This window comes from Xyrauchen texanus, chromosome 15 (genome assembly GCF_025860055.1).
Source record: "Xyrauchen texanus isolate HMW12.3.18 chromosome 15, RBS_HiC_50CHRs, whole genome shotgun sequence".
In the NCBI taxonomy this organism is placed as follows: domain Eukaryota; kingdom Metazoa; phylum Chordata; class Actinopteri; order Cypriniformes; family Catostomidae; genus Xyrauchen; species Xyrauchen texanus.
In genome coordinates, this window is record NC_068290.1 from 29,280,938 (window position 1) to 29,308,352 (window position 27,415).

Below are 27,415 nucleotides of genomic sequence, written 5' to 3' on the forward strand. Positions count from 1 at the left end.
TCACTTGCCAAAAAGAATGAGGGCAAATAATTGCGTCCAGATGTGAGGCGCATTGATAGCAGCCTTCATTTCCTGCCTCTGCTTTTTCCGACAACCTATTACACCTCAGAGGGAACTGCTGTTAAAATATACCGTCGTCTTGTAAATCAACACTAACTTTGTGCAAGTGTCATTTAGGAACATTTAAACACATGCCACGCACATCTCTTCGTCTGTTATATTTCACAGCAAGTTTTATTAGAGTTACTGAGAGCGCTGTTTACGATCAGTCAAATATGTGATAAGTCAGCCATACCATCAGGATGTGCTAATCAGACCTCATTAATTAGAGCTGATTAATAATTGGGTTTGCTGTACAAAGACCTGGAAGCTTAGCATGCCTTATTTCCATCCTTAGCAGCTGTATTTATGAAATCGATCTAGCAGTTTTTATTTCTTCCTTCTGGATATTCTTATATCTTTTTTGGAACATGAACATTTGGAAATATGCAAATGCATGCCAAATAAATGCATACTGAGTTTGTCTCTCAAATCAATCTAAATAAATGTATAATTTCATTCTCAGTTTGAGCATGTTGATGCCTGTGTACTCACGTTCTAATTTGCCATCTGTTTAAAATTTGATTAGTTATGTTCCAAATGTTTTAATCAGAAGAGAAGGTTTTAAGGAGGTGCACAGTCAGCATTTGTTCATATCAAAAGGAATTAAGCAGGGACCAAAAACTCAATGGTTTTCGTTTCAATTCGTTCTGAGCAGAAACTGTATTTTTTCATTCCGGTACCAGCATTCCGCTACCTCCTCTCCCATTTGTAACCAGTTAAAATTAAAGTAAAGACTGGTTCTCTGTTTAGGAGGCCTAGGTAGCTCAGCGAGTATTGATGCTGACAACCACCCCTGGAGTCGTGAGTTCGAATCCAGGGTGTGCTGAGTGACTCCAAACTGGTCTCCTGAGCAGCCAAATTGGCCTGGTTGCTAGGGAGGGTAGAGTCACATTTGGTAGCTTCCTCGGGGTCGCTATAATGTGTGGTTCTCGTTCTCATTGAGGCCCGTGGTGAGTTGTGTGTGGATGTCACAGAGAATAGTGTGGTCCTCCACAAGCACTACGTCTCTGCGGAAACGCGCTCAACAAGTCACGTGATAATATGTGCAGATTGACATCTCAGACGTGTAGGCAACTGAGATTCGACCTCCGCCACCCAGATTGAGGCAAGTAACTACGCCACCACAAGGACTTAGGGCACATTTGGAATTGGGCATTCCAAATTGGGGAGAAAAGGGAGAAGTAAAATGTATAATAAATAAATTACGTTCTTTGTTTTAAATGACAGTACAGTGTGGGTGATGTACCAGTTGCAGTGTCACCAGATCTCAAGAAAAAAAAGGACCTGGTCTGTGACAATACGCTCAAAATAAGGAACTTGCCTCAACCAAAATAAGAGATAAGCATTTATTTTATTCCCCATGTGGGAGAAAAGATAGTATAGGAATCATAACAAGCAATGTGTAAAGTAGCATTTATAAAATAACAACATTTCAATAAATGTATTTTTTTATATTAAAAATATCCTCAAAAATATTTCAAAAATACATCTGGCCATCTAAAGTAAATTAATTACCAAAATCTCTCCTGCATGTATGCACATACTGCTTGGGCTTGTTTGGACTAAACGTCATCTTATGCGGGCTGAATTATTTCATTTTAAACGTGTAATAATTATTTAATTGTTTTTATTTTAATAATTTTATTGAATTACAGATCTGCTTTCCATCTAGTATCTGACTAAATAAAATTTGAATCAATAAATAATATCTAACAATAATTCAGTGAAGACTAGGAAACAATTAAGAAATGTACTTTTTACCCCAATATTTTTCCTTGTGTCTGGCTAAAACGTTGTGGTGATGGGGGCGCCGGTTTGTGAATGGAGAGTGAGACCAGAAGATGAGAATGGTAAGGATCATCACCTGGCAATGATTGTCTAACAGCTGTTTGTCATTGCAGTGAGAGTGGAGACAGGCTTTAAAAGTGAGCCAGATGCCAGTCAGAGGGAGAGAGAGTTGCAACCAGCAGTGGGTTGATATGTGATCATCATTTCTTGTTATATGCTGAAAAGCATTATTTAAGTTTTGTGAAGCAGTGAACAGTGTTGGAAAATAAAGACTCTTTTGAGTTGGATCTTGTCATCTCTAACTTCCTCCTTTTCCCTAACGGTGAACATTGTTACAACCGTACTATTACTATACATAGTCATTTTATGTAGTTGTCTAAAAGGTCTTCAGCATGTTACAGAAGGCTACATCCACATGAATATTCATGCAAAAAAAATGTGATTTAGCAGTTTCCTTAAAATATCCTTATGATGTTCAAATAAAAAAAGCGAGGCGCCTAATATTTTGGGCAATAGGAAGTGAAGAAATTCCGAAAATGTACTGTAATAAACCATTTAGACTTTTTTAAATGAAAAAATTATAATATTGGAACGAAATAAACCGGTTATTAACCGGTTACCAACATTTAAAATTAAGGTTTTCACTTCAGAACAATTGAAAGGGACTTTGTTATATATATATATATATATATATATATATATATATATATATATAACTATGATTTTACCACAAAATATCATTGTGATGCTATGGTTACTGTACTTAACCCATGGTACATTTTTGTAAGGTAAGGTTAGAGTAAGGTTTAGGGGTAGGGGTTGGTGTAGGGTGTCTGCAGGACTCTAAATAAACATAATATACATGCTGCATTGATGCCCCTATACTGTATGTTAGTATTAAATCTGCAATACAGAAGTAGCATTTTTCTCTATATATATACATTTGGGGTTTGGGTTGGGGGTTACAATTTATAAATTCAGCTGTACAGCTAATATCAACTCGCTTCAAAACTTCCGTGGACATTTCACACAGAAAATGGAACTAATACGTACCCAAACCGTAGTGTTTTGAATTTCAGTAAGCACAGACCAATTTTAAGAAACGTCAACCTACTACTCCGATTTCACTGTGAGATCAGTCTGGTTGTTTCAAACTCGTATTACTGTTTTTCTCTTCCTTAGAAAAGAAAAGGAGAATGTTCAGTCTTAGTCACATCATTCACTTTCATTATGTGGAAAAAGGCTGCAATAAAAGCGAATGGAGACTGAAGCTTATATTCTGTCCAATATCTTTTTTTTGTGCTGCAAGAAAGTAAGAATTACATTTTTTTATTATTTATTTTTTTGGCTTTGAAACAACATGTAGTAAATGATGATAGATTTTTCATTTTAATGTGAACCATACCTTTAACCTACGCACCTATAAAACTGTATTTATCGGTATTTGTATATACTGTCCAATTTCAAGAAATGCCAGTTTTTATTCTCAAAAATAAACTGCCCAGAGGCAAAATTCCATCTTAGACTGATGTCAAGAATGTTTGGAAGCAAAAGTAAACAGTGGGGCTGCCTATTGACTCAGATGTCATGCTTCGACTGTGATTAGTCTTCACAAAATGAGAATTCCTGACAGAGGTTCTGAGACTGCATGGCATGATAAAATAAACGCACAACTGCACTGTTACAAGACAAGTTCCACAGACCATAAACCTTTTAATCCATAGTCCTGCCTGCCATGCACTCATTGTCTAAACGGGTGGTCGTCCACCTCTTCCTTTCCGTCTCACTCATTTTCGTCTTTTTAGCATGTATATATATATACTCTCCATCTTTCCACCTTCTTTGCTTATTTCCTTCTCTTTCCTCACTCTCTTTCTCCCTTCACACCCCTTCTCTCCATCAGCGTTCATCCTCTATATGGATTGTATTTGTATTGCAGCTTCCTGCTTCTCTCCCACTCACTGTAGAGTGTCTGGGAGCTTACCTTCCCTGCGTGACACAACTTTTGGCCGTGCACTGGGAGATGGTGGAGCATGCTTCACTTCTAACTGTCACTATCCACCTGAGCAAACACACTCTGCCGTTACAAGGGAGAGAGCAAGAGGAATGAAAGAAAAAGAGAGCGACGGCTTGAGGGACTCTTGGTGGAGGGCTGGCAATGGTGCAGCCAATATATCAAAACATTAGTCTTGTGCCTGGACCAGCTGAGATCTCTTTTTGGACTTGGTTCTGCCTAGACTTCACTTTTCTTTTTCTACTTTTCCTTGTTTTCCTTCTTTCCTTTGTATTTCTTTCAAGTAGCTCTCTCCAATAATAACACATACTTGTCATGCCTCGGTGCTGCCTCTTGTTTGTATTTCTCATTACATACAGCATTACGTTTGCATGGCTCAAGGCTGGCCAATGTACACCAATCAATTGGTAGTGGTAATGGTATGTTCAGTTTGGTCCAGGGAATCCTGGTTTGGATAAGGAAAGAGAGATGAAAGACACAGAAGCCTCCAATCTCTCACACTAAGGAGACTGTGTTTTACAGCGGTTTTACCATGGGTAAGGCAAACGCAACATTATGAAAGACACCTAATTATCAACTAGATAGGTGAAATATGTAATGCATGATTTACATATTTATTTCAGCAAGTACAAAGAATAAATGCCGACAAAACTGTTTCGTCCAGGCCTGCAATTCTCTTTGCCAGGAGGTTAGTAATTTCACACTTGAATCACTAAAATCTCTGTTGTGGATTGACTAGTAATCCTGATTCCAGGTTATGTTATAATTCAATATCTTTGCATCTAGAAAACATGGGAAAACACAAAACATTTTCAAGGAGCAAATCACAACATTGAACTGATATAAAGAGATAAGATTGAAGAATTGTTTCAGTTTCTCAACTTGTGAGTATTTGGTGTTTTAGTAATATTGTCATGTAAAAAAATATGATAATTATGTATTTGTTTTTATTGAAGAACATGGATTATCAAAGACCTTCATCTAACTCTGATGTTCTGGACATCAACATCATTGGAGCCATGACAAGTGGAAGTCAAAAGGAACATTTGACTTCAAAACAATGACATAAACAATGTCATAAAAGGTACATATTTTTCTATGAATTCTCAATAGTTTGCATTGCATCAAGGATTTATGATACTAAATAATGGTTCATTTCTGCAGTGGCTCCAGATTGCAGCATTAGTTTGACCATCTTCATACAGATAAAACACAACACTCATGTTCATGTTAGTTTTAAGATTACATTTAGAGAGATGCCAATTTCTTTGTTTTTAATTATTCTGCATACTGACAGTAGGTCTATTTCATGTTTCTCTTACTTACAGAGAGCATTTCATCAAAATGTTGGGGGGGACAATAAACAGAACAATTCTCAAGAGCAATTTTTTAAGGGGACACCAAGGGTTTTTTTGTTGTTGCCCCGTTTGCATTTGTATTATTTTATTTCTTAAACAATTATTTTAAGAATATATCATTATATTATTTACAATACACCTATTTTAATGATATTTTAGGGGGGGGACAACCCTCAGATTTGGACCTGTGGACCCCTAGAATCACTGCCACCTTTCACCCCACTAGCTACGGCCCTGGTTCACGATATACTAATTCACGACATATGGAGCTAGGGAACTGATTGAGATACATCCCAAATGGTTGCATGTTGCGAACCCCTAAAAGGTTCTATATAGAAACTTTCCACCTGGCTCAAAGTTCTTTTGATAGAACCTGTAAAAAGTGTTTTATACTGTATAGAATTTTTTAGGGATTCCAAATATGAAGCAAGAAATAGCACCATTTAGGGTTCTAAATGGAACCTTTTCTTCTAAGAGTGTTTGATTTTAAAGATGCATTCAGTAATTTTTGGTTAATGTTGCAATCGACTTATAGCCCCTACTGACACCCAGTGGCACGGATGCAGCATCAAGCAAAAGTAAATGTTTTTAGTTACCAGTGTTATTGTAGAAGTGTGCTACAAAAGTTACCCATGATTAATTTATTCAGCAAGCAAAAGTTTTTGATAATAGTAGGATTAGCCAGATAAAGCGGTATTTGGCTGGTCATGTGAGGCAACAAAGCAGCATTTAAAAGAAAACAAATTTCATTAGGCCACTGATATGACTTGATTCTTCATTTGAATGTAATGATTTAATTCATGAAACATATTTCTGAAACGTAGTTACTATTCATGTCATTAGGGGTAAAACTTTTTTAAGAAAGAAAACAATATACTGGATGCATCAATAATCATGTTGCATCAACTGTTTCAATGACACAAAGTTTCAATCCCATTTTATTCTCTGGCCTTTAAATCTCAAGCACTTACTACCCTCCTTAAATAAATTAAAAATACGTATACCCAGTTTCAACTTGAAGTTAAAGCTGCATTTCTGACAGGAAGACACTATCTCTGGTGAGGCTGGTGATGTATACCAGTCATAACATGGAGAGAGATCACTCTTTATTGACGGGGATCAACGGATTTGAGTTGTTGAATCCCACAGTTCTCAATGTACTGCAGTTAACACTAGCCTTATTTACATTTTGAAACTCAGCTGGCACTGCCAACTCATACGTCCCGAGGGTACTCTGCCATGACAAATTGTACCTAAAGCCAAGAACTCTGGGAATTGGCAAGAGAACAGGTGCTTTCCTCTACAGCTGCCCTCTATATGGTCAGAGTTCAAATGAGCGTTCTATACATATGAATGGAGGACTGACATTCTTCTGATTGGAATTTTGTTTAGGCCTCATAGGCATGTTGAATGAATGCCTGACATTTCACACATTACATTGCCAACACATCCCACTCTGTCTCTGGTCATGCTCTGGTACATTTGCATTATTTTTTTACACACTTGCCTCAAAATATTAATGATTTAAATTGTAAAATTTTTCCACACATACATTAATAAATAAAAGTAAAAACTTTCTCCAAGGAAAATAATGTAGGATTTACTGATTTCATGTCAACTGAGTGACAGATGTTTTCTCCATTTACTTTATATAATCTCTGTGAAAAATGGACAGAAATGGAGGCCGCAAACTAAGAATAGTTCCCCAATCTCTACCTCCACACATGCTTAAACTTTCACCTGAGCAAAAAAAAAAAAAAAAAAAGACATCACCATATTGCTTTTTTTAGAGAATGTTCTCATCGTAACTTCAAAAGACCTCAGGCACGTTTGTTATCGTTTATTTCTTGGACCGAATCATGTAATTTTCCCTGGATACACAGCCTTAAATTGATAACAGATTGCTTGGGATCCTGTCCTGTGCCGAGAAAGGGAAGGTACTCTATCTCACCACAGCTAATGTGTAACTCTCTCTCTCTATCTCTCTCTCTCTCTCTCTCTCACACACACACACACACACAAGATCGATAAATATCTGTTTGTTTTTCGGCAGTCTTGTTACAGAGATTACACATTAAACCTAGGAAATAACTTCTATTTCACCCTTTCCAAGAATGTTTTTTTATTGGAGTTAAATGTTAGTCCACCTAAAATGATAATTCTGTCATATTTTTTCACCCTCATGTCTTTCCAAACCTTTATGACTTACTTTCTTCTGTGCAACACAAAAGGAGATAATTTAATGAATGTTTGTGTTAGACAGTGGCTTACTTTAACGGTTAATAAAGCAACCAAAAGTGTCATAAAATTAGTCTGATCATCATTCTGAAGATATAAGTTCATTTTATATTTCACACAGACTTTATTTTAACTCATTATACTCTCTGTGGTTAAAACCATTAAAAACCACTGAGTCAGAGGATTGAACATTAGAACCAAATCAGTCGACTCTAGACTGTTCTTTTCAATAAACCACTTAATCCAGGTTCACTCCAGTTCTTAAATTTAGCTCAATGACTCAATGATCTAACCAATCCTTTATAAGTTGCTGACAGAACGCTTCCATGACTTTAAAAGTGTTGTTTGGTGTGATATACCTATATTTTGCATTTGTGGCAGAAAACACCATGAGACAGCCTTTTTAAAACACTTTACAGGTAATTTAACTAGAGGTGCTGGACATATGGTGAGAACAGCAGCGCTTAGTCAGCTCTGTCAATTCATGAAACAGATGTGAACACTCTTTGCTCACACTTTTTATTTCTAAATGGGCTTGACTTTCACTTCCACAACAGTAGATTGATCATGATTTACTTGGTTGCTCTTTGAATTGCTCTTCATCATTGGAAACCCAATCTTTGGCGCTCTGGGTAAAAGCTTCTGCATCTTTGGCAGGCCTCGTAATGTTGTAATGGAGAACTGCATATTCTAATGTCACTCCATATCCATCTAACCAGGTTAGTCTCCAAAAAGCCCTTATCTAAGATCTGCTTCCTTTGGCTATATAATCATATTAACTTGTATGGAACTGCAAAAACAAAATAGGAGAGACCAGGGCTAGTTGTCACATGGGGAAGTTGTCGCAAGGGCTCAGTAACTACTGTATAAGGTTTTAAGTCAAAAGTCCAGCTGCAGTTTTCTCTTTCTTATTTTATTTTTTTCTCTAGTAGTGGCTTTATATTTTGGTCTATATAACTGTATAATTAAGGTAACTTTACGGTATATGTGTATAGAAATGGACTTTCAAAAAAAAAAAAAAAAATGCACTGAGAAATTCACTACACTAGCCTCTTCAACTCTGTAGACCTGCCGATTCTCCAGATACAAATGTTAGGCAAGTGTGATATCGTATGAAAGCTTCGAATCTGAACTTTTCAGAGATAACCATAATTTCTGCATTTATGCTACATAAAATAACAAAATAAGGTCTGAAAACATCCATGTTGCAAATCAGCGCCACCTAGAGCTCATGTGGTAGAAATAAGAATATGAATATAAAAGTATTTTAAATAGAACTATAAATAGACATTTCATATATCAAATGAAAGCGCTCATTCTCAGGAATGTGACTGTATAGTATTTTGTTGCCATAATACCACAGTTCAAAAGATTGTCAAAATATGATTTTTGTAAGACATCAATACAAAAGATCTCTTTATGTGCTGATCAAATAGCAGAAAACGTTGTATCTGCTTTTGTGGAAAAACGTTACTACTTGTCTTTTAGCTTGCTTGTGTAAATAATACAATATAATATATTAGATCTCCAGAACAAAATATGTGGTCCAGGAGAAAAATAATGCTTAACAAATCATCATAAATATATGTTATCTACTCTTGATGATAAAATGTTATAGATCATCATAAATGGGAGGAGCTTTCTAATGACACCTAGACCAAGCTTCTAGTCCACTCAGAGGCCGAGATATTCGATAAAGCTATATAGGTGGTGAAAATTAGACTGAATGTCTATGGACAAGCACATCTGTGATGGCTAAATTGTGTTAGAGCACAACCTGCATTTCAGATCTGCATTTTGTGATGGAATGTGATAGAGAAAAAAAAAATTCCTAGTACTTCCTAGACTTTTGGAGGGAGATAGAGTGAACCGAACCAGAATTACAAGGTTACAAATTTAGGACAACACTTTTTTTTTTTTGGTAACATTTCTATTCATTATAAGATTGTAAAGATAGAAAATATTATTTTATTTTTAATTTATGGAGTTGGGTTAGTTAGAGATTAGCAATTAGACAACAGTATGTGTAAATGGTGAGCGTTTAAATTTGAGTGTAAAAATATAAAGTTAGATCCCTATATCAGACATTTTGTCAATTTTTAAATGCCAAATATATGAATGGACACAATCTCACTATAAACTGTGATGCAGGTACACAGCATATCCCTTTTTATTTTGTGTGGAAAAAGTATGATGTTTGATACTGAGTTAAACAGTATATACATTCTTGATAATATGTTCTAAATTATACAAATTATTTTCTAGAAAAAGCTAAAAAAAAAATATATATTGATTAAATGAACTACTGGACAAATAGATTCATCTATAAATAAAAAAGAAACTGCCTCTTTCACTGTTATTTACATCCAGATCATAAGCATAACTTCAAATCTACATCGTAAATAGCATTATATGCTTAGCTGACACAATACAAAGTTTCATGTGTCTGCAGTCTGCTCCATAGGTGTGAAGACAAATTTAATTGCTTTGTCCCGGAAATACTTATGTTGGGTTTGCCTCTTTATATTGCACATTTGATTTGATGTCCAGCCATTACAGCTGTGTACTAAAAATTTCCTCTCTGCCAATTTTGCCCCACAGAGTGAGGCAAACCTGTTACATTTAATATAAGCTATAGCCAGAGGCATGAGAACACAAACTTTACGGGGGCTTTTATGGTCCCCCAGACTCATGCAGTAACTTAAATACTATGGCTCTGTGGTGCTATCACAACTTTGCTCTGTATATTTTAGTGGCCTGACCAGGCAGTCATAGCGACGTTGGCTTAACAAATCGTTTTAGTTTGGGGAGGTCTGTTTGTTTGACCAATGGTAGACAGAGGGATTACTCGGTAATGCCAATTGCACAGAAATTACACACTTCACCTTTAAAGTCTTCTTTGCTAGGTTGATCCTAGGGTTTCCACCTTATCTCCCCAACTTCTCCTCTGACATAGAGTGGATAATGAACACTCTCCTTTCTGCAGCAAACAAAGGGAGTCATATAGGACCTTGTCATTCTGTTCCTGCTATGCAAAATTTCAGGTAAAATGTATGTGGTATTGCCAGATATCATTGCTCAAACACAACAGAACTTGACAACTCTATTCATCACATTCCAACCTACATTTCCAAAACCTTTGGGCAAATACGTTTTTGATGCTTTAAGTGTGTGAATCTGGCAAAACAGCTAGATTCTTTTCAATTTGGTCTTTTTTCCGTGCTAAACGTCTAGCAGCATGCAGTTCAAGCTGGATTACAGTAAGCTGTTTTGGTACTGGTCTATCTGGTAGCCTTCGCAATACTTTGTTTTTGAAGCTAAGTAGTTTCCCATAGAACTACATAATTTACTGCTTAACCACCTGTAAAGGGGTTCAGGATGGGCAAGGAGGAGGCAGGAACAGTCAGCATAACTTTAATGACCAATCAACTTTAACAAACATAAACACACAGACACTCTAACACAGCGGCTGCTGTGTGTCTCTCTCTCTCCCGAACTGGCGTCCCTGGCTCGTCTTTATCCCTCTCCTGCTGATTGGGCTGATTCAGTGTCGGGCGTCCATCGTTATGGTCCAGCCACACCGTCCTCCTCGCCACACTCCTCTGCCGCCCATTTAGGCCAAAGAAACCTCAGGCATGACATACTCCCCTCCCCTTCCTTCCTAGAGGGGAGGTGTTGCCCTTCTGGCCGTCCTTCTGTTGGCAGGTCTTCCCCGCCTCTCTGGAGCCGTGGGAGATACAAAGGGATGGTGAGGGGAGAGGGAAAGAGAAAGGGGGAGAGAGAGAGTGAGAGAGAGAGAGAGGAGAGAAACAGAGAGAAAAACTTGCTCGCTGTTCCCTGGACATGCCGTCACCTGGTCATTAGCCACTTCTCCACCCTCTGGCAAATGACTGCGAGTACTCTGACCCCTGGTGGATGGTAACGGCTACTCCGCCTCCTGGCAGATGACAGCAGTTCCTCCGCTCCTGGTGGCTGGCCGCAGCGAGGACTCCACAACAGCGCATCCCTCCTTCTTCCTGAGTTTCGTCACCAATGTAAAGGGGTTCAGGATGGGCAAGGAAGAGGCGGGAACTGGCAGAACAGTCAACATAACTTTAATGACATAAATCAAACATAAACACACAGACACACACACAGCATCCACGTGTCTCTCTCTCTCTCTTGAAATGTCATCCCTGGCTCCTCTTTATCCCTCTCCTTCTGATTGGGCTGACTCAACACCGGGCATCCATCATTAAGGCCCGGCCACACCCTCCTCCTCGTCACACCACCATAGCATGATGCATCATTGGAGAAATTTACTAGCTAGTCAACTTTTTCCTGAAACTGTAGTAACTATGTCGCACGTGCATAATTTTAACCACATTGGTTCAATGATACAGAGTTGTCTTTAATGACATTAAACAGGGGGTGGAATAATAACTTCTAACAAATATATCAAACTACAATAGCTAATTTACACGTACTCCAGAAAGATGTTTCATGTGCGAAAGCTGCTGAAGACATGGAAGCTGCATACAATATGTAAATGTGACAGATGCATTGCGCCGACGCACTTGAACATACCCACATGCACACTCTTCAAAAACCTATAAAAACACAACTTATGCATTAACATGATCACATATGCAGTGTGTTTGTGTTAAAGTGCTTTCTCTTAACAGCCTTTAATCCTTTAAATGACAGCATTCGTGTTTACGTGACATTTGAACGGCACTTTCTGCAAAATCCCGGAATAAGCCGTTTCCTTAAGTGATGGTAAATGTGGTGAAATTCAACAAACTAACAAGGAACTATGATTCTAATTACAGATGGAAAGCTGTAGTTACAATCACACAACTTTGTGATGCCGTTTGTGACTGTTTGTTGGAACTATGGTTTCAGGAAATACCAAATCATTTTTTCAGATAACACGTGTACATCTCCAAGATGTCTGTTTTAGATCTTTTCATCTGGAAAGAATCACAATCTAATTAACTTCTGCTAAACAGCTTAAAAAAATCAGATGTGAAAACACTCTAAATCATAAACGTCTCAAAGACATCTGCCGAATGTCTTTTTGACATCCAAGACATATGTCTTGTAGCTGAGGAAACAATGTAAAAAATACATCTTCCAGATGTAAACACACACATCAAATAGACATCTGGGTGATGTAAGTGTGCTATCCGGAATGTCGATTTCCTATGTGATCACAACACACACACACAAAATATTCAACAGATAAAATATGTTAGCATTGCTAGCAGCACACTCTACCAGAAGAGTGTATCACAGTGATTAAAATTATTGTGACATCATTCCCCACTTTTTCAATATCGTCAAGAGTAACAGTGTCACACTGGAATGACAGCACACCTGCCGGGCTTGCTCATAAGTATCATATTTTTTTTATAACATAAGCTCAAGAGCACCAATAAGACTGTTCCCTCAAACATAATTATAGCAGTATTATGATTAGTTCTGAACTCAGAATGGAATAATTTCCCATTTTAATAGTCTGTACTGTCTGCACCCCCACTGCTCCATGATCACACAAGCTGTAAATGGCATGTATAGAATTGAGCTGGAAACTGGATGAAGTTTACATCCCCAGCAACAAGCAGAAATCACAGTCTTAAGAGTCCACCGGGTGCTGTTCCACCTGGCGGTGCATTCAAGCAACACTTACAAAAATGTCCTGCCCAACTCACTTCGGGGGTCCACGGCCAACAGTCTGCTTTACGAGCCCTTGAGCACACACAGTCGGACTGGGAAGGCAGGCACATAAAAACTGCCTGGCCATGGATATCAAAGTCAGTTAATCCCGAGGATATATTCCCCTTTTTCCTTACTCGCCTTCTCTCCCTCTCTTTTACTCGGACTCACTCTTGTTACTGTCTTTCAACTCCACTCCTTATGTTGATCTTTTTCCGAAATTCTTCTTTGTGCAGTCAGCTCTTCCCATGGGAGTCTTTATCCCTGGGTCACTGCTCTTCCTCAGTCTCGCCTATTAGCACGACCAATCTGACTATGAGATATAGCAGGTCCTGCACTCTGCCTGCTATTTGAACATTCCCTCCTCCATTCGCCATCTCATTAAACATGACATGGGAGATCAATGCCGTTAGAGTCAAGATAGTTAGATGAATCTGTCCAGTGACCCTGCTGGAAAGTACAGCTTGAAGAGGGAGTTAATTAAAAATGGAAAATTCGGCCATCATTTACTCATCCTCATGTTGTTCCAAACCCATATAAAATCCTTTCTTATGCAGATCACAAAAGAGGATTTGGGCATTGGTTGGTCAACTAGCTTTAATACCTTTAGACACTGTAGTACGCTGGTAGCAGCAGTGTAGTCGGGTATACGATGGCATACACCGTATGCCCTCCTTTCTCTTTTAGGATTTAGCGTATGCCCACCTAAATTAATGAGGTGATGATATGTATGGCTGCCAGAACAATGAGTAGGCTTTTGACCAGGAATGTTTCAATCTACTAATGGGATGCCACAGCACCATTTATTAATAAAAAAAGAAATTTCAAGCTGGCCTAATGAAGCCTAATAGTAGCCTAAAGAAAGGAACATTAATGACGCCTATTAATTTAAATATATATTTAACACCATGGTTCTTAGTGTTGTACTGTACACTATACCAGCAAAGAACTTACCCCGATTTACATTTTGTAAGTTCATATGGGACTATAATAATTTTTTATTTATGGAAAAAATATATTTCTTACACATTTTACATATGAACTGTATATAAATGTAAATACACTAATTTTACAGGCCAAGTGGATGTTTTATTTTTATTTTATTTATTTATTTAAAAGAAAATGCGAGGGTCTATCACATTATGCCCACCTCTTCAGACACTACTACACCCCTGGCTGGTGGCTGATTTGTTGTTGGTCCAAGATAGTTCAGCTAATGACCATCTTAGACCATCTACCATGTTCCAAAACATCTAAGCTACCAGCTTAAGGTGGATATTCCAGCAAGACAGACCGTCATATATACATGTTAAGTCTCTGTGGGTCAATGTTATTGCCACATTTTCCTTTATAATTGTTATGGATGGGGACTAGAGATTTCCCTAATGGCAAAGGGTGAGATGCAGGAGTGGCTCTCCCAAAGTCTCACCCCCTCATTCTGGCTGCTTGGAATATGCTGAGGTCTACTGAATGAGGACTTGACCATGCAAAGTGAACTGTTGAAAAACCACCAAATAGCTTTACATAATGGGTAATGATAACCTAGCATGAGTCCCAGCTTCCCCATCAAGCCAGTGCCACTCTAATATTTTGCTTTGCTGATATATTATATGTTTTTTGATGAATCCAGTGACAGAAATTCTCCACTGATGTATTGCCCATGATCTGTCAGTTAAGCAAAGCGTGGTTTATTGTGAGTCAATCACAGTCGGCCAACTTGGAAAAGTCTGTACAATTGGACAGCACGGTATGTACATTTGGTTTGACAGTCTGCAAAAATAACACCAACAGCCCTAGAGAACTGGGCATAGACGTGTCTCCAAAATAAATTATTCCACACCAGAGAGGAGCCTTCACACTCCTTTTTCTTTTTTATTTGATAAAAATTTGGATCCCGGGTGGGTGTTTTATAACTCTTTCTAGAATAGAAACACGATTTCCTTTATTTGCTGCCAGCACTGTCTCATGAACATTACGTGACCGTGGCAAAATTTTTGCAAAACGAAATTACGTGCTTCATTGCACGTTTCCTAATGAAATGTCTAGTGGGGGGCGCCAACAGTGAGTGAAATGGTTTCGTAATCAGATGAGGTTTTTTTAAGGTTAATAGGTTATATTAGGTGGAGGTTTAAATGAGTAAAACGCATCTCCCTAACTTAAACTTTATCCTAAACCTAACCGATAGTGTTTTAAAAGCAAATGAGAGGTGAAAAAACAGACATCCTTACCCTTACCAATGCCTAAACCTAACCAATAGTGTCCTAAATGCAAGTGAGAGGAAAACAAATGAGACATCCTTACCCTAAACTAACACCAAAGCATAAAATATATGGTCATTCTGTGTACAAATGTTACACTATAACACTTTTGACACAAGCAATTTGTGCAATTTTTAATTTGAAAGAACATTAGTATTGCACAGCTATAGCAGGGTTTATTATTTATTTGTTATTTATCTTATTTAAGACAAGATGAATTGTAATACCTTGGAAAATTAAACCATTTTTCAATCAAATCCTTAAAGGCGGGATTTCTGCAAATGCTTCTCCAGTTATTTGCTTGCAAATATAGTTGGTCTGTTTCAGTCAATCACAACCATGACAGTTGTTGTTTTTTTTAAACATTTGAGACACTGATTTAAGCTGGTAAAAATGCACAGAAAGGTGCAGAAAGGTGGCACTGGATAGAAAATGTTGTCACATGCTTGGTTCACTTGCTCAGACTGCGAATTGTCTGGGCTCAGGCTAAGCTACTCTGTATCATTGGTTAACTTGGCCTGGTCGCTTAGCCTTTAACCCAGGATATATACCACCATCTTGTGGCTCACTTTATCTTATCAGCTTTATTGCAGACTTAGGGAACCTCTCGTTCACTTCAAACCCTTTTTAGAAAGCCTTCAAAGGCAGAGTCTAAAACCTCTGTATCGCCCTCCGAAGATGGACTCTGGCTGAATTTCGGAAAGTTTATTAAGGGGCCACTGCATTTTATAATCAAAGTTGTTCCAAAGTAACAGTGTGGTCAGTAAAATCTACTATAGTGAATGTGTTTCATATACTCGAAATATGTTTATGTTAAAGGCAGTTTGATTTGTATACATTTTGGGTCCTATGAGTTATGAGACAGCTTAACAATGCATGTTTCCATGTTGATTTACCCTTTTTACTCTGAACATTTATTTTTGAAAGTCAGTTACTGTAAAGCCACATACATTAAAGGGATAGTTCACACAATTGTTCTTATCATTTATTCATCCTCATGCCATCCCAGACTGTCTTTATTCAGCTGAATTTTTAGAAGAATCTTTAGAAGAAAATCTCAGCTCTGTTGGTCCTTTCAATGCAAGTGAATGGTGGCCAGAAATCTGAAGGTCTAAAAATCTGATACAAGCAGCATAAAAGACTCCAGTGGTTAAATATATATCTCCAAAAAGTGATATGATTGGTGTGGGTGAGAAACAGATCAATATTTAAGTAATATTTACTATAAATCTCCACTTTCATTTTCACTTTAACATCTGAAAGTCACAAGTGTTCTTGAGTTTTGATAATCGTATGTGTACAGGTGCATTATTTTTAGATCTTACTAAAGCTTTTGACTTAGTTGATCATTATTTACTTCTAGACAAATTGTACTCTCTTGGTTTGTCTACCTCTTCTTTGCTTTGGTTTAATTCTTATTTACATAATCGTCGCCAGTGTGTGTCCTTTGGGGGCAGTTTGTCTCACTCTACAGGCATTGATAGAGGAATTCCTCAAGGCTCCTCTTTGGGGCCTTTATTATTTTCAATATTTATCAATGATCTTCCGCGTAGCTGCACTGGATGTAATATTCAACTTTATGCTGATGACACGGTTATTTATTGTTCCAAACCTAATATTTGTGACATCAGCACCACATTACAAAATGGTTTTGATTCAGTTCAGAGGTGGCTATTGTTTAATAAGCTTCTACTTAACAAATCAAAATCATTTTCAATGCTTTTAAAACGAAACAGAATTCTTCTCTAGAAAACTCACTAAATATTATATCTTTGGATCAAACTCCTATAAAACTTACTAGCCAGGTTAAGTATCTTGGCCTTTGGCTTGACTCTGATCTTTCTTTCAGCACTCAGGTGCATAATATAACTAATAAGCTCAACTGCTCACTTAGAATTTTATATCAATCAATTAACTGTTTTAACTATCATGTCAGAAAAGAATTGTTTCTCAACTTCTATTGCCAATCTTGGATTATGCTGACATTGTATACCAAAACACTACTGCTTCCTGTCTTCAGTCTCTTAATACAGTTTACAATAGCCTGTGTAGATTTATACTCCGCTGCCCCTACAGAACACACCATTGTGAAATGTACCATCAATTGTCCTGGCTGACCTTATCAAATAGAAGGCGCTTTCATTGGTTACAGTTTATTTTTAAATGCATTTATATGAATTACCCTGTTTATTTAAAACAGTATTTAATTCCATTTAGGTCATCTCATAACTTAGCGTCATAATACCCAAATTTATTTTTACACTCCTCAGATCAATAAAGAAATAGGTAGATATGCATTTCAATATAAAGCACCGTATGATTGGAATAAACTTCCAATTTCAATTCGGTTTTTAACTTCTTTTCCAACATTTAAAAATCATTTAGTTCAACATCTTCAGAATACGTGTGATTGCTTTTGATTAGTATATATATATATATATATATATATATATTTTTTTTTTCTTTTTTTTTTGTTTTTTTCCTCTTTCACTGTAACTTATTTTTGGCATGGTACGTATATACTTTTGTCTGTATATGAGTTTACTTGGTTTAGTTGTGTGTTTTGGTACATATGGTATTGTTTACTTTGTTTAGGGAGGAGTGTGTCACCTTTTGGGTGTCTTGTATGAATGAATGTCTTGTTTGTATGGTTTTTGGTTTATATATTTAAATACTTACTATTACTGTAATGCATGTTATTTGTTTTTTGTTTTGTTATTGTTACGTTTGTTTGACTGCTGCTGTAAGGAGAATTTCTGTATCTAGAATCGAGGACCCCCTCGAAAACGAGATGGTTCATCTCAAGGGGCTATTCCTCTTCAATAAAATGTCAAATAATAATAATAATATGCCTGACTTATGTATTCTGAGACTTGTAATAATGGGTCCTGAGTTATGAGACATCTCAACTATGCATATTTCAATGTAGATTTAGAGATGTCCTGGGCTAGTTCTCACACTTTTTAATCCACTGAGCATTTATTTTTAAAAGTCTGTTTCTGTATACATTAAAGTCTTGGCTACAAAAAAAAAAAAGCATTTGAGCATTTCTTATTTATTTATACTGTTTTGAAAAATTAGCAGAAATCAATTAATGAAATGGCAACAACATAAAGGGTTACGTATAAAATATCTATTGTTTTGGCCAATAAATATTGTAATTAATAAATGTATAAACAAAATGAAAAAGGACTGTAACAATTTAACTGAATAAGAATATGACAACTTGCCTGCCTCGACATGACATTTATGAAAAATAACCGTGTCATAACTTTAACAACTGTTCAACCTTTTAGTTAAAATATACAGTACTTTAATTATAAAATTCCCTGCCTTATTATAGTGTGGTTTTATTGCGTTTACTTATTTATCTGAAAAATGTAGCAAAAATATGATTATATTGAAATTGTGGATTGGAGGATATAATTAACAAAAATAATTCTAATTTATAAGGGTTTTAAACTATAAGATCAAGTTACAAAACATACGCTGATAGAGAAAACACACATTTGTGTAATTAAACTTATGATGCAAAACCTACTTACTGACATATAGGCCCACTTCCTTGTGTGACAACTAGCCCTGGGTCCTCCTATGTTTATTTTGTAAACTCTCTCACTAAACATCTCTGAGTAGTCCAGGGAAAAGATTTTCCAAAGAGGTACAGGATGGAAAAAGAACTTTATTTATAAAAGGTAATCTGTGACAGAAGGCAAGAAGGGAACACATACAGTTACAAAACAAAACATGACATCCTATCGCTAGTGGACAGTTCTCATTAACGTCCAGAACAGTGGAACAGACAACAAGGCTGAAACAGGCCAGCTCAGTTTGACTCACAGGCTATTTGTAGACATAGTGATGGCTCACACCAATTAAACACGTTTTCCTCTGTAAGTTTTTTGCTGTTGTTGTTTTTATGAGGATCTCATATGCAAAAACTAACAATTGTACACCAGAAGTGCAAAATGAAAAAAGTTGACAAGTTGAAAATTTCTTGAATGATCACTTGAAGACAGCCAAAAAGCAAAATCACCTCAGGAGAGGATTGAATTAAAAAGAGGGAACAGAACAATGACCTTATTTTCTCTACTGAAGTAACATCAAGCCTGCATGTCATGGTAAACACATCATGTGGGAATACAGAGAAAATTATTGGTTTTAAATGCCCCCCCCCCCCCCCACACACACACACACACACACACTGTCTCCACACTCACTTTGTAATTTGCCTCAACGTTAAATCAGAGCTCACTACTTGGCCCTCTGACTTCAGCGTGGAGCTGTCCTCTCCCAGCATTCCTCCACTCATGAATCATTCTGATTCCTGGCTTCCACCAGGCATTTCCTCTACAACTCTCTCCCTCTCAAAATTTAGCAAGGAGCAGAGTGCTGCTCACGAACACGGGCAGCTTCAACTTGGGCCACAGGAGATCAAGGAATGAATGTGATTCTAGAGCTTTCCAGAACTCATCCCAACTGTTATCAGTGTGATAAAATAAAAAACCCTTGTGTTGTTCCAAACCTGTATGACTATCAATCTTTCTTGGAACATAAAAGGATCTTAGCCTCAGTTACCATTCTCATTCATTGCATATTTTTTCCACACAATGAAAGTTAATGGTGACTGAGGTTCACATTCTGCTTAACTGTCTTCTTCTGTGTTCCAGGGAGGAAAGAATGTGATTAAATGATGATAGAATTTTCATATTGAGGCAAACTATCCTTTTAATCATATTGCTGTGTGGATTTAGATGGTTACCAACTGTCTCCATACATAAACAATAGCTTTGTAATAACATTCTTATAAAGCAAAATAAAATCTACAAATTCATAGTGCCATGGAAAATCACAGAATATATACATCAAGAGCTTTGTGGTGCAATTCCTCAAAGGACGGATAGAAAGTAGAAAGATAATTTCTTAAATTATTTCAACAAACTTTAACAATCAAAAACTGTTTTTCTTAGCATTTAAAAGACCAAGTCGGCTAAATCTCATCTTCTTCAATTATATATAAAACTTACTAACGTACAATACAGAGATCACTTCACAAATTCACAAATGAGACCAGTTCTGAAGCTCCCAAAACAATGGCTCTGTCATGCATTGTGACCATATTCAACATGTTGTGTGTATGTTGATGCTTCTTGTTTCATATCATGGCCTGTATCACCACCCTCCCTTTAACCTGGTGAATGTAATAGCTTTGCTTGTCTGCCAGGCTTTGAGTGGCCAGTATTTCATCATCACTGGCAATGGGCTCCTCTTTCACCCGGATGACCCCAGGGTGAGTGTCCAGTGGCTCAGTGGGTGAGCTGGAACTGCTTCTGCCATTGATGTCGGGGCAGTACTTCCGAATCACACCGCCAGAGGGCGAGCTGTCCTCCTGCATGGCCTGCTCGTGCAAATCCTCTCCCTCTTCCTCTGACTCCTGCAGGTGGACGTTCGGCTGACGAAGCTGCTCGATTGATTTCGAAAGCATCTATGAAACAGAAAAAAAACATCAGGATTTCATTCTCTCAGTGGTACATAATATCCATTTCAGTTCAGCCGATGAATGATTTATTGTCCCCATGCCACATTCAGGCATACGTTAAACGCGTTGTTATTTGGGATCCACAATAGGACAATTGCGGACGAGACCGATAAGTTGGCATACCAATATATATATAAAAAAATGTAGGCTATTATTTTACCTAAAATAATAATAATAATAAATAGTTTGACTACAAGTAAATTTGGGCATCACAGCATTGCTAAAGCTGGCATACACTGAATCATCATTAACCAAACATTCAACTGTAAAGCTTGAAATAAGTGGAAAAGAGCATCCAAATTTAAAAATATTTAAAATATTTCATATTTTAATGTGGTTTTTATTCATCTCGTCTTCACCTTGCTCCTGTTTGCCTGCCTACAACGTTACATATATATTGTCACTGTTGAGTCAATAGTAGTGTAATACATTACATGTTTAATTCTTGTAATCAAATTAAAGCTACTGAATTGTTTCCTAAAATAATATTAATGTAGAGTGCATACAAATTATGTTCAAATGTACGTCTGTTTTTGTGACAGTTGAAGGGCCCCATAACGAGACAATGTAGAGGAGAAATGTGTTATGGCAGTAAGACTGTGTGCGGCAACAAACAAGGAGGAAATGCAGTTTTATTTATTGAAGCAAAAACGTTATCTAATACCAACTGAGCCTGTGTGAAAACTTATTTGCCCCCTTAGTTACTAAATCCCCAAATCTATGAAACTACATTCATAATGGGGTTCATCTGGACTAGACACACCCAGACCTGATTAATACCAGCCCTGTTCAATCAAATTAACACCTAAATATAACTTTTTAGCAGCATGAAGTTGGCTAAAAGGTCTCACCCAGCACACAATGCCAAGGTCGAAATACATCAGTCTCGGAAGGGTTACAAAGCTATTTCAAAGGCTCTGGGACTCCAAAGAACCACAGTGAGAGCCATTATCTCCAAATGGAGAAATTTGGCACAGTAGTGAACCATCCCAGAAGTGACCAACCTTCCAAAATTCCAACAAGAGCACAGTGACGACTCATCCAGGAAGTCACACAAAAAAAACAAGGACAACATCCAAGGAACTGCAGGACTCTTTTGCATCAATAAAGGTCACTGTTCATGACATCAGAAAGACACTGGCCAAAAATGGCATCCATGGAAGAATGGCTAGGCGAAAACCACAGCTAACCCAGAAGAACTTTAAGCTCATCTAAATTTTGCCAAAACACACCTTGATGATCCTCAAAGCTTTTGGGAGAATGTTCTGTGGACTGATGAGTCGAAAGTGGAACTGTTTGGAAGATAGGGGTCCCGTTACATCTGGTCAAACACAGAATTACACAAAAAGATCTTACACAAAAATTACACATACCTACAGTCAAGCATGGTGGTGGTAGTGTGATGGTGTGGGGATGCTTTGCTGCATCAAGGGTAACAAATTGAGGGAAACATGAATTCTGCTCTCTACCAGAAAATCCTAAAGGAGAACATCCAGTAATCAGTCCGTGAGTTGAAGATCAAGCACAACTGGATTATGCAGCAAGACAATGATCTAAAGCATAGGAGTATGTCCACCTCTGAATGGCTCAAAAGAAGCTAAATTAAAGTTTTGGAGTGGCCTAGTCAAAGTCTTGATTTGAACCCGATTGAGATGCTGTGGTATGAACTTAAATGGTCAGTTCATGCTCAAAAACCCTCCAGTGTGGCTGAACTATAGCAGTTCTGCAAAGAAGAGTGGGCCAAAATTCCACCACAGCGTATGTGAACTACTGATCTCCAGTTATCTGAAGAGTTTGGTTGCTGTTGTTGCTGCTAAAGGTGGCACAACAAGCTATTAAGTTTAAGGGGGTAGTTTGTTTTTTAACATAGGTGAAATTTATTTATTTTTTAATATATTTGAAAACTGTATTTTGTGTTTACTCAGGTTGCCTTGTTTTATCTTCTTTGAAGATCTAAAACAATTTAGTATGAAAAATACACAAAAATAGAAGAAATCAGGATGGGTGCAAAAAAATGTTTTTCGTATCACTGTATATGCAGGTCACCCCGAAGTGACCTGTGCAAAAAAAAAAATCTAAGAGACTTTCGCGTGCGCACGAGAAACTTTCGCGTGCGCACGAGATACTTTCGCGTGCGCACGAGATACTTTCGCGTGCGCACGAGAAACTTTCGCGTGCGCACGAGAAACTATCGCGTGCGCACGAGAAACTATCGCGTGCGCACGAGATACTTTCGCGTGCGCACGAGATACTATCGCGTGCGCACGAGATACTAAAAAGTTTCTCGTGCGCGAAAGTTTCTCGTGCGCACGCGAAAGTCTCTTAGATTTTTTTTTTTGCACAGGTCACTTCGGGGGCTCCGTAATATATACATTGTTTTGGATTAATTGAGCAAATCAAATTCTGTAAAAGGGTGTTAGGAAAGTAATTTGGAAGTAAAGTAATAATTAATGTAATTACTTTACATAAAGTAATCAGTAAAGCAATCTGATTTGAATTTTAGAGACGTAATTAGTAGTGTATTACATTTTGGGTAAATTACCAAACACTGTATATTGTGCATCCCTAGTTTTGTTTTTTTTTTAATGTTCTTTTGTAAAACAAACCAGTTGTCTTTACCAGAATTCCAACTCATGTATACAATGTGAAAACAACTGTGCATGATGAATCGAAGGGGCATATCAACATAGCATACCTCAAGTAAACATAGTATAGTAAAAATGTCCTGGCTTTAGTAAAATTCTTTTTATTATTTCCAATTTAAGCCTGTAAAATCATATACATTTCCACAGGTGACCTATTTAGCACTGGTAAAATGTTCCGTTAATAAACCAGAGAAAGCTAATCCCTGATTTCAGAGGATTCATGACCTAATTTCCTAAAAATCATTTATTGCATTCAGCTACAGCAGTGCTGTGTTATAGATCGTCAAAGGGGTTTATTTACTTATTTAACTTATTTTAAAGCTGAAGTGTAATTTTTAGGTGATTTTAAAATACTTTGTTCTTTACAAACTTAATATGTAGAGACAACTATAAGTAAGCCATTTGTTGGCTGATTCTAGAATAAACACTGTGGCTTTGTGGCACTTTCAAAACATTGCTTTGTTTGAGTATCCTAACCAGCCCGATGAATCAAAACTGTCTCAACCTATGGCTTGGGTTGGAGGCGGGACAATTTGGGTCGGGAGTGTTTGGAGAAAAACGTGTTTAGAAACATTCATTATCACCGCAGTTCCATGCTGTAGTTGCTCAGAATTTACACAATTCACCTTTAACTTGCTATTATTTGCTAATATTTATTTATGCTTGTTTTACTTTTAAACAGGTTTGTTACAGTTTCGTGTAGCTTTAGGGATGCACAGATATGAAAATTTTTGGCAGATACTGATTTAACAATAAACAATAGGCCGATACCGATCTTTTGCCACTTATATCATTTTGTCATCAGACAAATTTTTACTTTGGAACTGTGCTTAAAAATGTACAAAGAGGTACAAAAGTTTTTTTGTTGTTGTTTTAATTTAGTAAATAATTAGCTGATAAATATCAGCAGCCGATACATCGGTGCATACTTTACATCATTTACAAAATACAAAATAAAACAATAAGTAGCTTTAAAACTACAATCACACAACTATACCAGTCATCCAGACCAGACTACTGTTTTAAAAACAGGCCAATACATTAAACCCCCAGGCTTGATGTGGTGCTCCTGGCAACAAAGACCATAACAAAGAATAGGTAACATAAAACATGTACTCTCTATGCACTTTTTATCTTTGTGTCTGAAAATTGCACTTCTAACCTTGAATTTCCCATAGCACTCTCAGCAATAATAAGGCAGATCAATCTGCAAAATCCTGCTAACAAAGAAGTCTTTCACTGTTTGAGCCTCCCATGTCGCTAACCTTGCATGTTCGGCAGAATAATTGCATTTAAACGGATGGCCAGGTCATGGCCGCTGGTGCACAAAAACACAAATATTTTCAAAGTGTAACAAAAGTATGTATTCTATCCACATTGGTGCCCATTTGAACTTGTCCCTCATGCAATTTTGTGGTGATAGCTTTCAACTTATGCCTTAAGTTATGCTAATTCAAGTGTCGCCTTTTGAACCATGTACAGGTTTTTTGCTCACATAATGGAGATGAGTTGTCTGACTTTAGTTCCCATTGCTTCAACTTCATACCCACCTTCCCATGACTGCTTTAAATTCAAAGAACTAAAGTATATTTTTGTAATGACATCCCTGTTGAAAAGGCCAGTATAGTTTTTCACCAGTATATTCTGATGCTTCATGCTGGTCCAAGCTGGTCTTTTCAGAAGGGATTTCTCTGTTGTTTGGTAAAATGATTTTACCTGGTTGATGTGGACTTGTTGCTGATACTGTTTCTGCTTCTCCAGGAAGTTTTGATGTTGCTGCTGAATCACAAGTTGGGCTAGCATGCTCTGGGGCAGTGGAGCAGACTGGGTGCGGTTTAGGGGTCGGTGACGTGGCAGTTTGGGCCGGGTGCTGCTCGGAGAGATGTCCCTCATGGCCAACGGAGAGGGAGGATGCACAGCGCTTTGACCTATATAATGAGATGAATAGATATGGTATATACAAAAGTAATATATTAAAAGATTCACTTTTTTGCCTCCTCTCTATCCTGATTCCATTTAATAAACCTAACCTAGGGGTTAAAGCTCTGGACCACAAAACCAAAATGTAACTGGTTCAAATCCCACAAGGGACAATGCCTCATCTTTTTTTTTTCTCCCCAATTTGGCATGCCCAATTGCCACTACTTACTAGGTCCTCATAGTGGCATGGTTACTCCAGGTGGCAGCGGACAAGTCTCAGTTGGCTCCACCTCTGAGACAGTTAATCAGCGTATCTTATCATGTGGCTCGCTCTGCATGACACCGCAGGGACTCACAGAATGTGGAGACTCATGCTATTCTCCGCGATCCACGCACAAATTACCACATGCCCCATTGAGAGCCAGAACCACTAATCGTGACCACGAGGAGGTTATCCCATGTGACTCTACCCTCCCTAGCAACTGGGCCAATTTTGTTGCTTATGAGACCTGACTGGAGTCACTCAGCACACCCTGGATTCAAACTTGCGATTCCAGGGGTGGCAGTCAGCTTCAATACTCACCGAGCAACCCAGGCCCTGAGAATCCCTCATCTTGTACCCAAGAACAAGGCACTTAACCCCAGGTTGCTCCAGGGAGACTATACCTGTAGCTTCAAGTTAAACTGGCTTGAAAAAAAACATCAGCTTAGGGTGGTTTAAGTTGGTCTAGCTGGTCTTCAGTAGGCATGTGATGATACATGTTTTTATGATACAATACGATATGATGCAGAAGCCTCACAATATGACACAATATTATTATATATAAAAAACGGTGCCCACAAAATATTTTAGATTAAACTTATTCAAGAATTTTGAATACTGTAAATGTATTTTAAATCTTAAGTGACACAGCAGACACTGACATTGGCAATAAGAAGAGCTCTATAATAAAGAAACTTACACAACAATGCATTTATCAGCAGATTGCTATGTGAAAAATTCATGAAATGTTTTTCCTAAGAAAAATTAGTTTGTCTACATTCAAGTAATTTGAATAGCACAATTAATTTGAATAGCACATTTCACAATGCACATAGTTTTAAAAATGCTTTGTAGAAAATCATGCTTTAATGTCTTGAAGCCCTCAGCGAGCAAGCTAAAAAAGAAAAAATAAATCCTTTCAATAGTTAGTGAAGAAAACAAATAACCTTGACCTGACCTCTGGCTATTATGTACATACAGTTGAAGTCAAAAGTTTACATACACTTAGGTTGAAGTCATTAAACCTCATTTTTTAACCACTGCACAGATTTCATATTAGCAAACTATAGTTTTGGCAAGTCATTTAGGACATCTACTTTGCCAACAATTGTTTACAGATTGTTTCACTTTTAATATATCACAATTCCAGTGGGTTAGAAGTTTACATACACTAAGATGACTGTGCCTTTAAGCAGCATGGAAAATTCCAGAAAATGATGTCAAGCCGTTAGGTAATTAGACAATTAGCTTCTGATAGCCTATTTTAAATAAATTGGAGGTGTATCTGTGGATATATTTTAAGGCCTACATTCAAACTCTGTGCCTCTTAGCTTGACATAATGGAAAAATCTAAAGAAATCAGCCAAGACTTCAGAAAAACATTTGTGGACCTCCACAAGTCTGGTTCATCCTTGGGAGCAATTTTCAAATGCCTGAAGATACCACGTTCATCTGTACAAACAATAGTATGCAAATACAAACACCATGGTACCACTCAGCCATTATACCGCTCAGGAAGGAGACGCATTCTGTCTCCTAGTGATGAACTTAGTTTGGTGCGAAATGTGTAAATCAATCCCAGAACAACAATAAA

The 27,415-nt window shown here is 37.4% G+C and overlaps 1 protein-coding gene across 2 annotated transcripts in view; it reads right to left on the reverse strand.

Annotated features, from left to right (window-relative positions):
- Nucleotides 1-19,123: 19,123 nt before the first annotated feature.
- Nucleotides 19,124-27,415, reverse strand: part of LOC127656235 (histone deacetylase 9-B) — a 34,726-nt gene continuing 26,434 nt past the window's right edge. For both annotated transcript variants that reach the window (XM_052144447.1, XM_052144448.1), the window contains exons 10-11: nucleotides 25,356-25,567; nucleotides 19,124-20,940 (exon numbers count right to left, since the gene is read on the reverse strand). In XM_052144447.1, the coding sequence (XP_052000407.1) occupies nucleotides 20,611-20,940; nucleotides 25,356-25,567 (542 nt within the window). In that variant the 3' untranslated portion in view covers nucleotides 19,124-20,610. The remainder of the gene's footprint in view (nucleotides 20,941-25,355; nucleotides 25,568-27,415) is intronic.